The sequence below is a fragment of the Lissotriton helveticus genome, chromosome 11 (assembly GCF_964261635.1).
Source record: "Lissotriton helveticus chromosome 11, aLisHel1.1, whole genome shotgun sequence".
Lineage (NCBI taxonomy): Eukaryota > Metazoa > Chordata > Amphibia > Caudata > Salamandridae > Lissotriton > Lissotriton helveticus.
In genome coordinates, this window is record NC_136072.1 from 1,000,641,606 (window position 1) to 1,000,658,345 (window position 16,740).

The 16,740-nt window shown below is 47.9% G+C and overlaps 1 protein-coding gene and 1 pseudogene across 2 annotated transcripts in view; one reads left to right on the forward strand and one right to left on the reverse strand.

Annotated features, from left to right (window-relative positions):
• LOC144792385 (aldehyde dehydrogenase family 3 member B1-like) overlaps positions 1-16,740 on the reverse strand; it is a 277,000-nt gene that overhangs the window by 28,044 nt on the left and 232,216 nt on the right. For both annotated transcript variants that reach the window (XM_078667363.1, XM_078667364.1), the window contains exon 9: positions 471-570. In XM_078667363.1, the coding sequence (XP_078523489.1) occupies positions 471-570 (100 nt within the window). The remainder of the gene's footprint in view (positions 1-470; positions 571-16,740) is intronic.
• LOC144792051 (uncharacterized) lies at positions 2,335-3,433 on the forward strand (annotated as a pseudogene).

Below are 16,740 nucleotides of genomic sequence, written 5' to 3' on the forward strand. Positions count from 1 at the left end.
ACTTGAAAGGTAGATTTCGAACCGGAGCCGAAAAATTTCATCCGTACCCAGTGGCGGAAAAAAACACTAAGGATGGAGCCGATGCCCAATGGCATTATCGTCCAAGGGAGGAGTCACCTATTTGGTGACTACAAAAGACTTCTTCCAAGACGATAACAACATGCAATCATCCGAGCCCAACACCAGGTGGCGATCTAATGCAAAGTGTAGAATCTGCAGGTCATATGCCTCGAACAGAAAGTTTCTGATGCCACAGATCACCCAAAACCTACATCACACTGGAGGGACACTTGGAGTTGGCAGATTGCTCTCTGTGCAGGCCTGTAATATTAGCCACAGTCCTCAATGGGAGCATTCAGACTGGCTGGCCGCACCTAGCATTCAATCCAGTATAATAAGGACATGGTGTGTTTATCTAAGCAGGTATTTAAGCATCTCATGTACCACCCAGGATAGGGCACAGTACTTACCAACTCCATTGCGAGGGAGACTTATGCACATGCTCTGTATAAGGCTGTCACTTGAGCAGAAACTGCCACTGGATGTTTTAGAAATTACTTCGGAAATTACCTAAAAGGGGTTTGAAAGTAAATCATGTTGAACAAGGTCCCAGTTATTTAAACAAAACACTGAAAAAGAACCAGTAATTTAAAAAATAATCTCTCCATATATGAATGAATATTTCAATTATAATGACTGTCTGAAAATATAAAGCATAAAAATACAGACCACAATGATAAGACACAAACTCAGCCTTGCATGCTCAGTAAAAATATCGAGTGTAAAAGACTGCATCATCACTAAAGTATTTCGTGACATTCCACACACATTAACGTAAAAACAAACAAAAAAAACAAAACACAAAGCTGTGATTTAGTTTAATCAAAACCGGTTGTATTTTGTTATTTTCTCATTGAATGTAAGCTAGGTCTAGGTTTAATTAAACAACCTTCGTTTATTTTCTGCTTTGACTAGATAAATGAGCATTGCAAATCTGAATGTACCACATGGTCGTACATGATTAAATCAGTGGTTGTCAAGAGAAGATGATCAGACCCTTAATGTTTGACTTCATGCGGTCATTTCGCTTTCAGAACATTTTCTGGCTTGCTTCATCAGTAATTTCTTAGTTAGGACAGTATATTTCATTAATTTTATTTGCTTATTTATAAGGCACAGACCTAGCTTCAAAGCGCTGCAGAGTGCTTTGTATAGCACAGTGGATAGGCACTAATTAGAGCACAGAATGCAGCAAGTGTTGTTTGCAAATCAAAAGAATAAGAAAAGGGGTAAAAATAAGAGAATAGCGGTGAGAGGCACAAAGGGAAGAATCTGGGGTACTATTTCCATTCATTGATACATTTTTCATTAAAATACACAGAATACAAGCAGCTTGCAATTTTTATAAAACATACAAAAATACATTCGTTTTACGCAATCACAAGAGTTTTCTGGTACTTGGACAGATATCCAGAAACTTTCTTCACTGCTTTCTGCACCAGATGCCGAAAGCAGTGAATGGAAGTACACAGATGGGATCGTTGTGGGGGATGCAACTGAGTAAGGGACAGATGTGAGATTAGAGTTGAACGTAATTAAGCAACATACCATCTTTAGATGGGAGTGTACGGGGGTTATTCAGAGTGCATGTGCAAAAGAAGAGAGGTTGTTTTTAGGTCGACCCTACTGCAGCGCGCATGCACTGCTTTGCGAGGCCTGTTGTAATGTTTACTGTGGTTTAAAGCTCCTCCTCTTTCCTTAAGTGGTTCACATTCCTGCCTTTCAGAAATTGATGCTTCTGTTTGGTTAGCATGCCTAATTCCTCCCGCCTTTTGTTGTTTAGGTCTGGCCTAACCATCGCGCAGGCGCTATATAGGAAAAAGCCATTGCCACAGCTTTGCGGGCAAAAACGTACACACTTTGCATTGCTTCCAATGTCAACAAGTGCACGTCTGGCGATTCCAGTGCGGGAGCAAGCTTTCAAACCATATGCTTGTAATTAACTTGCTCGCTCCCGCAAAGTAAACAGGCCCAGGCTCCCTCCTCTATCCTCTTCGCCTGCTGCAGCGCAAGGCGCGTGTGCTTGTTTACATTAACTGTTACTATTCCCATTTTAGGATCGATCAGCTGGCAACCCTGCTGCGTTCGATTGGCCAGCTGTCATCTTGGCTAGTCCACGAGCGGCTAGCAGTCACCTTTATACTATTGTGATAGGATATCTGTCAACGTTACTGTTCTTCCATAGGTCGCCGTGGAAACAGACAATACAATTGGCTCCCCGCGCCGCATGCGGTACTTCGTGATTGGCTCCTCCCTCCTCCGCTGGTGTTCACGATGGCGGCTCCCGGGACGCCGCAGCTACCTCTTCCTGCCCACCTTTCACCGGCGCGGGCCCGCCAGGTGCTGGGTGGGACGAGCACTGTGCTCTTCAACTGTGACGGGGTGCTATGGGAGGGAGAGCACGCGTTGCAGGGGGCGCGAGAGGTGGTGAGGGCACTGCAGGAGCAGGGGGACCCAGCACCGCCATCTCCGTGTCAAACAACAGCCGCCGTAGTCGTGCCCAGCTAAGCCAGCGCTTTCGTGAGCTGGGCTTCTGCGGTGTGCGAGGGCCGGAGGTCTACACCTCGGGCCACTGTGCCGCCCGCTACCTGCGTGCTCGACTTCTCGGAGGCGGCGTAAGCGCAGAGGAGGGGTTGAGGAGAGGCAGCCAGGGCATTGAGGGGATCAAGCAGGGTCTCCCAGACTCACAAAGACCCAAGGACACTCCCTTGGAGCCAGAGAAGGATGGACAGGAGTCCAGGGACACTGATCAGGAGGTACAAGCCCAAGGTTCCTTTACAGCCGAGGGAGATCAGAGGGCACATTTAACCAGCCAGTCGAGCCAGCAAGAGGGAGCGCTGGACAACAAGGTGGTCCACGGGGCCTATGATCTGCAAGCAAAGGATGCGGAGTAAAGACGTACAGGAATCTGCAAGGGGGTCACATGCTTTTCACATCACAGGTCCGTGGCAGCCCCAACAGCAGCAAAGACCATCCAACTTGCAAGGAGGGGATGGAACAAATGTAGCGCCCATAGACTTCTTTCTTTGGAGAGAGTGGCATTGATGAGCCAGATGAAGACCTCCATGATGACCCTGCGCCAGACGCCCCTCTGGTGTTCATGATTGGAGGTCCTGGGCTACTCTGGGAGCTGCTGAATGCTGGCCTGAGAGTAGTGGGCGTAGAGGACAGCGACGCCACGGTCAGTGCAGTGCTGGTGGGCTACGACGAAGAGTTCACTTTCCGCAAACTGAGCAGCGCCTGTACCTACCTAAGAGACCCCAACTGCCTGCTGGTGGCCACTGACCGTGATCCATGACACCTGTTGAGTGGAGGACGCTGCAACCCCTGTAAGAATGCTCCTCTGGATGCCTCTTTTGACGCCTCTGTTTGACAGTTTTAAATTGTACAAAGTATGGATTACGGCCAGGGTTCATTACATTTCTACCTTGCCTTAGACAGTTGCATGGGTTTTACTTCCTTTTCTGGTAATCAGATTTTATGAAACTAAAAATGTGAGTTTAACAAAATGAATATTATGAGTGTTGTTTCTATGTCCCAAAGATCCGTTGTGGGTACCCATTTCGTAGATTACATCCTTGTCAGAAGAAAAGGAAGCAATCATTGTAATAAGTAAACACTGCTTCCTGTCAAGGATGGTCTGTCAGGTGGAGATGCTTAATGTCACTCGGAAATACCGCTGCCATCTCGTGCATTTGTACCAATACCACTGTTTTTGCTGCCTGCAGTCTTCGGGGCAATGAAATCTGATTAAGGGCCAGAAAGTGAATGTAGCTTTAAGAGCCCGGATTATTTAGTTTCCATTGTGTTAACTCATTCTTGTGTGTATCAGCAGCAAATAAGATGATGTAGCAGGGATAAAATGTGGGCCTAGGTTTCACTCTCTGATGCCAAAGGGTACGGAATATCACTACTGTTGCAGCTAGCATTTTTGCGAATAAACATGTATCGACATTTTCTATGAGGCCCTTATGCCTGGGTGAAGGTATCCATGACATAACTCTCCCGGTTTGCTGGCCATCTTATTTTGTAAGTCATCCCCGCTGAGTGGTATGTCCACTCAACTTGTATAGCCTTTCAAAGAGGTCTTTCAAGGAGAAGTACTCCTGATATAGTTGCACCACATGTATTCCTGATCACTAAATGTTTAAAATGTGTCCCCCTTATAATATATTTGGTCAGTGCCCATGCCAGGAGTAAAGCTCCCAGCAAGAGAGAACCTGCAAGCAGTCGAAGCACGAGACATGGAGTGGATGCGCTTATACTGCGTCACTTTGATTCCACACAAAACTCAAAATGATATACTAATCCAGTTGAAATAATACATATGCCTGATCATCATAAAACCTAAAACAATTTAGTTGTCAAATTTGTTCAGCTCAGACTAAGTGATCCATACACCAGCTCCTAATATTTCTATTCTAGAATGTGTTATTTTCATGTGTTATTGATGGGGGTTAATTTTGCCAAACCGTTTTGCTTGCCCATTGGAAGAATCCCACAATTTTGGGTAAATCTGTGTACCGCAGCCATATTGGTGTCTGGTTGCGTTTCATTGGTATCATAATTATGCTTTAGCATTACATTAACTTCATGCCTTGTAGATCGGCATAAAGTAATACATTCAGCCATAAAGACAACAGTTTAGGTGATTGCTTGGTCTACCTACTTTCAAGGCACACTTTTGGCTAGCAAACTAGAAGGTTCTATATATGAATACTCGCTTAAATACATTGAGACTTAATGCCAGATCATCAGCTATTACTTCTTAACATCAATTGAGCAACTCTAAAACTTATGGGAAACAATCAACTAGTCATCTCATTTTTACATGTACAACTTATACCACATGATTCTTATTATGTCTTAATGAGGTGCTAGGAAGCTCTGGCTTTTAGCTTTGAAATCAGCCAGTTCAGTATCAAGTAATATTACTAGGTTAAAGCAGTGGAACAACTAATGAATTATCCATTTGTAATCATCTATGATGCAATTGTTTGTGTGTAGTACGCAAGGTCAATTAAAGAACTTAAGTTGCATGGTTCTGCCCTTCCCTTCTTTGGACAAAGGAGGGATGTTTACTGGGGGATACAGTAAAAAATCTAGAGATCCTTCATGATGAGCATTCATCCATCAAGGCACAGGTGTCTTGAATGGCAAAGCATATTTCTTCTGCTTAGCACAATTGCAATCCGTTTGTCACGGTCTCAAACAACTTTCTATGGTTTTCATTTCCTTGGTCAGTGATGCTAATTGTATATACTTCCAGAAACTGCAGATTTCCCAAAATGAATGGGTCAAGTTAATTTCGGCCCTATATACGTGAGATTTTTTTTAATGCCAGATGTGATTTGCACGGTCTTAAGTTAGAGGACCAGGTTGTATTAAAGTGCATGTTCCTATTGAATGAATGAAAAGAGGGATTTGTACCATGCGTGACATACTGGAGTATCTGGGCGCTAGGCAGACAGCAGGGGGACCAGCTCAGTCATTGAACAGATGGGTTTTCAAACATTTACGGAATGTCAGTGTCGTGGATGCTTCTCAGGGCAACCGGAAGGGCATAGCCAGTAGGTCTCGCCTTTGGGACCTTATAAGTGCTTTGTTATCCAGCATAATATCCTGCCGCTCGAGAGCCAAATCTTGTGTGAACTTTGTCCCTGGTTGCTGCAGCTCGCTACTGGAGTAGCTGGGAGCTATCCTACCTCCTGGGGGCTATTTGCTGTCCTATCCGGCCGCAGTGGAGGTGAGAGGCCCGGCGAGCGGGACTGCGAGGTCCAGCTCTCATTGTAACACCGCCAGCTGGTTCCTCTTCCCGCCGCGCCGCGCCCCCTCCCAGTGCCACGCCCCCCAGCTACACCTAGGACAACTGGGCACGCGCATCGCGGGACGCGCGCGGGGCGATCCCCGGGGCGAAGACCGGGCAAAGAGCGGGCCGTTTTAGGCCGTTAGAGGCCGGAAGAGACCGGACCGGCCCACCCCTCTAACGTTCCCCGCTCTTGCCCGCCTTTAACTTACCCTACAATGGCGTCCAGATCCTTACGGAGTAAGTCTGTCCATCAAGGCTCAAGTACTCTGGAGAAATTTTTTCCAAAAGCGAGCTCTCAAATTAGTACTTGTCATTTATCTACAGACTCTCCCCTCCTGATGGGCCCTGAAAGTGTGTTTCTGGACCATGGGGAAACCCTCTCAACAGATGCTAGCACACCGAATCCCCCGGATGTTACTCACATGTCACTACTGGACAGTATAGACCAGACTATTGAGTCGGTCCTCCAGCAACTAAGAACCCCCGTAACACAGAGGGATAGGAATTCCCCCCGCCCACTTGGGATTTCTGACCATTCCCCCATGACGGACAATATGGGAATAGACACGCTTGAAGCGGGTCAGGGCGTATTGTCTCTAGAGCCTGCAGTTAGTGGGGGGGAACACCCTTCAAAAAGGAAAAGGTCCAGGGAAGCAAAGGGGGCAAAAAGGGCAAGAGTGGATATTGTTGAATCATCTTATGAAGATAGCACAGACATCTCGCTTTCCCCTGACCTCATTGTTGCGGGGTCTAGGGTAGATCCCGGGGGCTCTTCAGCCCCGGTGTCACTACCCTTGCCGCCGGGCCCATTTATTTTTGGGGGGGTAACTTCAACCAGTGCAGACTCAATAATTAATTCACTCACAGCTATCATTAAGAATTTGCTAACCCCCATTGTAGCTAGATTGGATGCTATAGAGAATCAACTCCAGTCCCTGGGAAATAGCCACACTGGGAAAAATCCTGGGTCAGGTACAAACGTTCCAATAGCTAATGGGGATCCACGTGGGAATAGACCACTGTCTCCTGTAATGCCTAAGGCCCCCATTGGGGTACCGCCGAGCACAATCGGTGCGTCTGCTTCTCAGGCGCGCCCCTTGTTACCTCTAGCACCTGGGCCTCCTGTCCCGGCCCCTAGGAGATCCAAGCTGCCTCCTGCGCAGCGACCGGGGGGGGTAGCGAGTGCCACCAATGCCCCGACTGGTGGTATCGCTCCCCCGCCCGATAGGCGCAGGGTGGTTAACTTGCCTCCAGAAGCGGTCCCTTATACGGCAATTATGGTAGGAGTTCCTGAGTTAACCGATGGTACAAGGGAGACCCAGGATTCCTTACGCAATAAGGTTATCAGTTGGCTTAGTATTAATAGGCCGCTGCCTCCGAACCTGAAAGGCGAGGTCCTGATGGTAAGGAGGATTCCATGGATTGGCCCCACCCCAAAGAATAGGATAGGGGATTGTATCATCTTAAGCTTCAAAAGCCCAAATGTTGCAAACTACATCTGCAACTGGCTTGTAAGGCCTGACAGGTCCAATATTGAGTTAGTACCCCTTTCATATTTCTACCCTAGTGATAGCAACACGCTGACAGGGAGCAAGAAGGGGTGGACTAGAGTAGGCTTTGCTGTGGATGGCTCGCGGTACAGACCGAGGCATTATTTACCACCTGCCCAGACCAATTTCATTCATCCTAATAGATTTTCCTGCTTGGATCAGGTCGACTGACCACAAGCCAGGGAAATTTCTTCTGATCCGGGGAAGAGGAGGGATGAAGTGGTGCAAAGCCTGGTGGGTTCGGGTAGACCCCCTGTGACTGACCCTAAGCGGCATGTTAATGCCACAGAGCGAATGCCTGATTTGGCTGATATGGCTGGTAGTTCGGGACAACTGGGTTCCTCCACTGTTACCAGCCCTACCCACATTCTGCAACCTGGGGTGGCGGACTTGGTCGAGCATTCCGCTAGCATGGTTTGTTGCAGCTGCCCCCAAGCTACTAACTTATCCTTGGCCGCCGTGCAACCACCTTCTCGAGGCCAAGGTAGCCTGCCACCGGATCAGGGGTTGAGAATTCTCTCATGGAATGTGGCGGGAATTGCAAACAAGGAGGGTACACCGGAGTGGGATCAGCTAGTAGCGGGCAGTGACATCCTCCTCCTTCAAGAAACATGGGCTAGGGATACCCAGTCTAGGAGAGGGTTCGACGTATTTGAAATCCCCGCCAAATGGAGTGGGAGGGGGAGGCCATCGGGTGGCCTGGCAATCTGGATTGCGAGTCACACTGGGTGCCAGGCGGAGCAGCTCCATACGTCTTCGCTGGACATCCAGTGTGTTCGGCTTACATGGCCCGACAAACCAGCGTGGGCCATTGTTAACGTCTACTCGCGTCCAGTAGCCTCGCCAAATGAATCACCAACCATAAACGATCTGTCCTCCTTCCTGGGCCAACTCCCGGGAGATCTCAAGGTGGTGCTTGGAGGAGACTTCAATTGCCACTTTGAACCTCTGGAGGGGTTACTGGATGGTGCCCTTACGGCCGAGGATGACTACTGGGGGGTGCCACCCTCGTCTTCTCCCCACCCCAAAGCCTGGTCTCCTCTAGCACTCCAACTCATGTCCCTTACCTTGAATTGCGCACTGAGGGCTTGTAATGGTCGTACTCCTTCCGATACCCCCTCGGTGTGCACTTTCAACAGAAGGGGCCATGAGTCGAGGCTAGATTACATCATGGTGGATATTACACTTTGGCCAAAAGTACTTGACTTTGGGGTGATAAATAGGGCAGATAGTGATCATAATGCCCTTTGTCTAAACATCCAGAGCCCTCTACCCTCGGCGGTTGTATCCCCAGTAGAGCAAGGGGAAGACCTGGGGGAATTGCGCCTCTCGACAAATAGGCGCCGGGTCAAGTGGGGGAAGCTGGTTAGCTCAGAAGAGGCTATCAACTAAGCTCTATGAGCTGGCACTCCCAAGGTTTATGGAGGTGGATGTACTTCTGGCTGAGCTAAGGATCCCAGAACTCAATGAGAAACTGGGTAATATACATCAGGACCTAGTGAGGGATCTGGCTGAGGTCTTCTACCCGGTGGTGCCAACCCGAAAGAAAAAGACCCATGTTCCCACCTGGTATACCTCCTCCTGCAGGGCAGCAAAATCCGAGCTTATTGCCGCAATAAAAGAGGGGTCCAATAAGGACAAGGTACGTGACCTCAGGAAACACTACAAATCAGTGATGGTGACTGCCAGGGCCGAGTGGGACTGGATCCACTGGCAGGATCTCTATGATGCTTTAAAAGCCAGGGATTCCCGGAAATTTTGGGCCCTTGTAAATAATGGGACTGGGGAGCTTATTAAGGCAACCGAACCTAATATTGCACCCGCAGTCTGGGAGGCCTACTTCGGGGTACTTTATCAGGACATTGATTCCTGCCCTGGTATAGCTCTGCAAGTGCCTCTGGGCTCCCAGGTTCCTGGTATGGAATTATCCCTGGGGGAAGTGGAATCTGCCCTGGAGCATTTACCATTGGGGAAGGCGCCAGGCCTGGATAGGCTACCCGGGGATCTCTTTAGGCATCACCCGGACATCTGGGGTCCATACCTTCTCATTCTTTTTAATGCCATCTTAGGAGGTATGCCAATCCCCGGGTCATGGCTGGGGGCAGAGATTGTACCAATCCATAAGAAGGGATCTACTCTGCTCCCCGCCAATTACAGGCCCATAAGCCTAATTGATGTCCCCCAAAAGCTTTTTGCGCGCCTCATTCTAAACCATCTCATAGATTGGGTCGAGGACAATGACATCATGAGCCCCCTTCAGGCTGGCTTCAGGAAGAACACGTCGACCATGGACCAAATTTTCCGCCTCCTTCTCCTATATTGGAAGACGGTCACGCTGGAGGGCGGACGTTTGTACATGGTCTTCGTGGACCTGAGGTCAGCCTTTGACCTCGTCCCCAGAGGCAAGCTATGGGAGGTTTTGGAAAAGCTAGGAGTACCCCCCCACCTTCTTAGTATCATCATTAGGTTGCATGAGAACAACTTTGCACAAGTAAGGTGTGGAAGGGATGGTAAGCTCTCGGGCAAATTCCCGGTCCGTCGTGGCGTCAGACAGGGCTGTGTCTTGGCCCCGACCCTGTTCTGTCTGTACATTAACAGCGTCATTCAACATCTTGACGCTGTTAAAGACAATGACGCCCCGCTTCTGGCAGGCAGGAGGGTCCCGGCAATAATGTTTGCCGACGATACCCTCCTGCTTTCCAAATCCCCAATGGGGATCCAGAGGATTGTGGACGGTTTTGGCATTTTCTGTCGTCAGCATGGGTTGGAGGTGAACACGGGAAAAACCAAGTTCATGATCTTCAACCCCCCCACCAAAACCAGACCCAACCCGACACTGGGGGATATCACTCTGGAGAGGGTCTCGACCTTTATATATTTGGGGGTATCATTGCAAGAAAATTTATCATGGGACTCCCAGGTAGCGAGATCTAGGCTTAAACTCTCCCAGCTATCGGGTGCACTCCTGAAGGTGGCCAACAAGTCCTCCTTTAAGCCTGTAAGCCCGGCCCTGGAAACTTACAGGTCCCAAGCGAAGGCGGCAGCCTCTTATGGCAGTGAGCTTTGGGGACACAAGGCAGGTAAGGTCATGGCAGGGGTGGAAAATTGTTTTCTTAGGGGTTTACTTGCTCTCCCGCAAGGTACGCCACTCCTCCCCTTAAGACTTGACCTGGGCCTTCCGTCTATTGCCGAGGATCTTTTGTCAAAGCCTGTGAAGTTCTGGCACCGGATTTGGACCACCGAGGAACTGCATCACTACAGACAGGACCTCATTCATGTCATGAGGCTGAATACCAACAGCAAAATTCCCTGGCTGGCATTTATCAAGTCGGAACTGACTAGCTTGAATCTGCCTGACCTATGGGATGATCCAGCTCAGGGCTGCCAAAGGATCTCGCGAAAAACCCTTGCCCAGCTGTACAAGAATAAACACCTTGCTGCTATGGTTAATGCTCATGACAGTGGCACCCTGACGGGACGTTTTTTAGAATCCAAAAATTCGTATGTATTCGAACCTTTTATGGATTTTATTTTTCCTCTTTTAGCGAGGAAATTGTTCCTGCAATGGAGGTTTGGTACACTCCCTACCAAAGTTTTTACTTACAAATGGTCTGCAGGGGGTGACAAACTCTGCCCATGCTGTAAAGCCCACGACGAAGATGATCTGCACATAATGTTTGGTTGTTATGCTTACCGGAGCCCGAGGAGGCGCTGGATAGCACCTTTGTGCCGGAATTTGGGCTTTAGGAAGTTCCCACAGGCCTACAGGGTCATGAAGACCAATACTCTGGGCCATATTGTGTTTGCGGTTTCAAAATTTTTAATGGCAGCATGGGTAATAAGGAAGAAAATGTCCCCCTGATTACTTTACTTTGTTCGTGTACCTTATGCAGGCCTAGCAGGACCTCTTTTATTGTATATACTGTGTTTTAAATGTATGTATTGCTTTTTATTGCATCTTTTATGGCCCTTGTGGCCGAAATAAAGAATTTTTGGAATTGGAATATCCTTGGTGCAACAACATCAATTGTTGCGTGGCTAAACACTTATAAGGTCCCAAAGGCGAGACCTATTGGCTATGCCAATGCTTGTTTTTTATTTTCCCTGCGACTGCCCCGGCTACTTGTAGTTTTCCACGTTCTTTAACTAATGTGGATTTGTGCGCACTCGTTTTTTTTTCTCAGGGATGGTTTGTCAAAGAAGGCTGCCTTTAGACAGTTGCAGTGAGCCTTTGTTGTAAATGTAATGCACACAATCGTGTTATTTCGTTGGTTTTGTTAATGGCTAAGACTTGCAGACGCTGTGTTTACATGTTGCAGTCTGCTTTTGGTTGCAAATATAATGTGTACAAGTGTGTTTTTTTTGTTTAAAGGTGGTCACCTTTACATTTTGCAGGTCGTCTTTGTTTGTTAATATAATGTGCACCAGTGTGTTTTCTGTTTCGGTACTAGCATGTCTTTTGTAGCAATGTAAGTAATACAATTTTATTCTTACCAAGTGTTTTGCATTTTCTTTTTCGGAGCCGTTTTTACGTTTTCCATTGAGGATGTTTTAATTATACAGACCTCTCCTTAGTCGACTTCACGTTTTTATTATTTTTAGGTGCACTACCGTTTGTATCCCAGCTAGCTATACAGTGTGGCCCCCACATTAATCACTCCCGCGCCCCCTTCCCTAGTAGTTAAACATATACACAATATGCGTAGTTAAAGGGTTAAAGCAGGCCTGCAAGATTACCTTTCTCCAAGCTAAGCTTACATGTTGTTTTTCCAAACGTTAAAATTAAACAAGCATTAGAAATGCAATTGGGCTCGGATTTATTTAAGTTTGAGCTAATGGCATTGTAAATGGTAATGTATTTTTGCTAAGTGTTATGGAGTGTGTTAATGTGGTGGTGGTGGTAGTGGTAGTACTGGTGGTGGTGGTACTGGCGGTGGTGTTAGTACTGTTGGTGGTGGTAGTGGTAGTACTGGTGGCTGTAGTAGTGGTAGTACTGGTGGCTGTAGTAGTGGTAGTACTGGTGCTGGTAGTACTGGTAGTACTGATAGTGGTAGTACTGGTGATGGTGGTGGTACTGGTAGTGGTAGTACTGGTGGTGGTGGTACTGGTACTGGTAGTACTGGTGGTGGTGGTACTGGTGGTGGTACTGGTAGTGGTAGTAGTGGTAGTACTGGAGGTGGTGGTACTGGTAATGGTAGTACTGTTGGTGGTAGTACTGGTGGTGGTAGTACTGGTAGTGGTGGTACAGGTGGTGGTGGTACTGGTAGCGGGAGTACTGGTGGTGGTGGTACTGGTAGCAGTAGCATTGGTGGTGGTGGTACTGCTGCCCGTAATACTGGTAGTGGTAGTACTGGTGGTGGTGGTACTGGTGGTGGTAGTACTGGTGGTGGTGGTGGTAGTACTGGTGGTGGTAGTGGTACTGGTTGTGGTAGTACTGCTACTGGTAGTACTGGTGGTGGTGGTAGTACTGTTGGTGGTGGTAGTGGTAGTACTGGTGGCTGTAGTAGTGGTAGTACTGGTGGCTGTACTAGTGGTAGTACTGGCGGTGGTAGTACTGATGGTGGTAGTACTGGTAGTACTGGTGGTGGTGGTGGTGGTGGTGGTACTGGTAGTGGTAGTACTGGTGGTGGTGGTGGTACTGGTAGTACTGGTAGTGGTGGTACTGGTAGTACTGGTGGTGGTGGTACTGGTAGTGGTAGTAGTGGTAGTATTGGAGGTGGTGATACTGGTAGTGGTAGTACTGTTGGTGGTAGTACTGCTGGTGGTAGTACTGGTAGTGGTGGTACTGGTGGTGGTGGTTTCTATTCGCCTAGCCGAGCCTTGCAGTGCTAAGCCACACCCCGCCAGACCAAGCTCGTCGATCCGCGAGCAGGAGCAAACCCTAAGGAAAGGAGCGTGAACGGTAGCATGGAGTGCGGGGCGCGAAGTGTATACAGGATCCGCCCATGCCCGAGGAGAACGACGGACGCCGTAACCGTGGCACATAGACGCCCACCGCAGCCCCTGTACCACGCGGAGCCTTCGGGGCGAGACGGGAGCAGCGGGGACCGGAAGGCTTGCCGAGGTTGGCCGAGTGTTGCTAGGAAGTCGGGCACAGGCCGAATAGTTAGGCTGAGCCATCATAGTAGCAACAAACGCCAGAGGCCGGCAGCCCTGGACAGACCCACGCAGGGGGGGGCTCTGATATCGCTGACTCGGACATCCAGCTGAAAGACTAATTCAGCAGAGCCAGTGAAGGAACTGACTAGGAGAAGCTTTGGAGGCCCATGAAGGAGGAAGGAGAAAGGGGATAAGAAATAAGAAGGGCTTCAAACTCACCAGCATAAGAAGATTAAACCCCACGGAAGTGTGGGGGAACCTACATGACAGAGACCTATAGGCGTGGCAAGGCAAGCAGGCTGAAGGCATCAAGGCAGAATAGAGGTAAGTGAAAAATCCCTAAAATAAGAGTAAAAATTATACCAAAGTTCCCACCCTCAGCAGAATAACAGTTATTGGGCTAAAACCTAGAAATGGCACCCAAAAGAGGGCTAAAACCACGTACAGTGGACGAACCAGGGTGGAGTAAATCACTGGAGGGCTCTAAATCCATGGAAGAGAGCCACGAAAGTCAGGCATCCTTTATGGATAACAGTAAGGGGAAATGCAAGAAAAGAAAAGTCAAAAGGGCAACGAAGAACGCCCAGAAGGCGAAAAGAGAGTGTAACCAAGCAACTATGAAGCAGAAAGAGACTATGGCAGCGTCAAAATCCATAAGAGAGTTTGTGGGGAAACATTACAAATCATTAAACCCAGCAATAACATCGGATTTAGACGGAGAAATAGTGGAAATTGGTGGGGAGGGTGGCGAAAATTCAGGCACGACTGTAGAATACAAAGACACACAGATAAGGGAGGACCCCGGGAAGAAGTTAACCCCGATACAGAAGAAGAAGGGGAGAACCCCAAATCCATAAACCTGACTCTGCAGAGCCAAAACCACCATATATCTGCGCCTCGATTATCATCCTCTCCAAAAATGTTCTCATTGTTGTCACCTGGGAACGAAGGACAAAGGGGAAATGAAGGCCAGAACCAGAGTTATGTTTGGGGAGGCGCGCCAGATCAATTTCAGCAGCACCTTTCAATGCAAAAATCCCCATTACTCCAAGGGAGCATAAGGACGGGACATCATGTAAATCCAGTCAGGAACACACAGGATTCAGTGATCTCCGAGACCCCTACATCTTCGTTGATGGATTTAATCCTGTTGCTTCAGAAGGCACTACAAGGAATCCTGGAAGTATCACTCTCGAACAACGGAGTGATGAAAGCACAGAATCAGCATTTAAAGAGAATAGAAGAGGAACTAGGGGAGATAAAGAGCCAAATGCCAAGCAGGTCAAGGCGAACCAACTTAGCCTCACACACTGAAGATTGTGTCATGATAGTACCAGAAGAAGTAAGTAGGGTAAGTCCTGAAAGATCTTCCCTTCCCGAAGAACAAACGACAAAGGACACGGTAGAGATTGTAGACAACGTCTATATATCGAAAATACCTATGCTGATAAAAAGACGTGGGGGGTATGTAGCACCTGGGGCCAGGAACAGGGCAGAAAATCTCAGACAAACGAAGCCTGCAGGAAAGAGAAAAGGGAAGAAAACAACGGACGGGGGGGGGTGCAGTTAGGATTAAATGCCGCAGCGTCAACTTTTATACCACATAGTCAGACGAATGCAGAAGTAAAACCACCAAAAACTCAGAGAGAACAAAGGAAAAAGCTGATACGCAAGGAGGCATCAGAGAAATCTCCCCCAACCCGTACCCACAAGCACAAGATCAACCCGGCATGGGAAAGAAAGGACGGCATGCAGGGAGAACAATTGCCAGTCATCAGGAGTATGAGATAAAGATGAACGTACACGAGAGAGATAATAACAAGTGGTTATTTCTGGACCTGTTACCACCTGGGAAGAAGCAAAAGTTGGCAAGAAAAACAAGCCCTCTGAATAGGGCACTGGTTTTGTCCGCATTTGCAAAATGCGGTAGTTTGAAGGGGCTTGGTACAAAAGACCTTCAGCAGGTAGGCTTTGTAGTGAACAGGAACGGAAAGGAAATAACAAAAATCACCCTTTACTCAGATCTGATAAAAAGGGCAATCCAGAAAGCCTCAAACGAGATAAACCAACAGGGAATAAGGATTGTACCTGAGAGTGAACTAAAAACCCCTAGAGACAATTCCTTCTTAAAACAGCACACCGGGCTACAGAAGAGACAAGTGATCCTTTTTAATGAAACAGAAGGCGAGCGGGGTGGTCTGAATGTTGTGATAGAAAATACAGGGAATGAATCCTCATGGGATAACTGTTCTTTATACAGTGATCCCATGGGAGAGCCCAACGACAATTATACTATGGACACGGAAGGAGTGGGCGGGCTAAGTGACGTAGAATAGGAGGGGGGGGGGTCGCAAGAACTGGGTCTCTTAACCTGGAATGTGAATGGGATAGGCAATGAGCAAAAACGGGTTTATATAAAGGAAATTATAAATAAAGTGGACATTGCCTGCCTTCAAGAGGCCTGGCTATGCGACGAAACCCCAACCTTTGAAGGATATGTACAATGACATCATCCAGCCACAAAGAACAAGCATTGAAAATGCAATAGGTCTCGCAATAGAAGAGTTTGACATTTTTCGTTTTGGAAATGGATGAGTGGCGTTGCGTGGATGAGTGGCGTTGCGTGTGTGAGTGGCGTTGCGTGTGTGAGTGGCGTTGCGTGTGTGAGTGGCGTTGCGTGTGTGAGTGGCGTTGCGTGTGTGAGTGGCGTTGCGTGGGTGAGTGGCGTTGCGTGGGTGAGTGGCGTTGCGTGGGTGAGTGGCGTTGCGTGGGTGAGTGGCGTTGCGTGGGTGAGTGGCGTTGCGTGGGTGAGTGGCGTTGCGTGGGTGAGTGGTTGGAATGCAATAGGTCTCGCATTAGAAAAGTTGTAGTTATTGGTCTTGTAAATGACATTTTATTTATTTTTTCGTTGTTAAAATTGCTAAATTGATGGCTTTGTCATTTACAATCCCAATAGTTATAACTTTCACGAATGTGACACCGATAGCATTTGGAATGCAACATGTTTTGTATTTACGTGACTTATATGGCAGCTCTCGTCGTTATGCTACATCTCTAGAGAGCAGGAGAGTGCAGCAGGGGAGAGAAGCACAGCAATGCAATATGTCTCGTATTAGGAAAGTTTGAGCTATTGGTATTGTAAAGGGCACATTTTGTATGTATGTGCTTGTTTTTAAAATAGCGAAATAATAGCTTTGTTATTTACAATGCCAATAGTTTTAT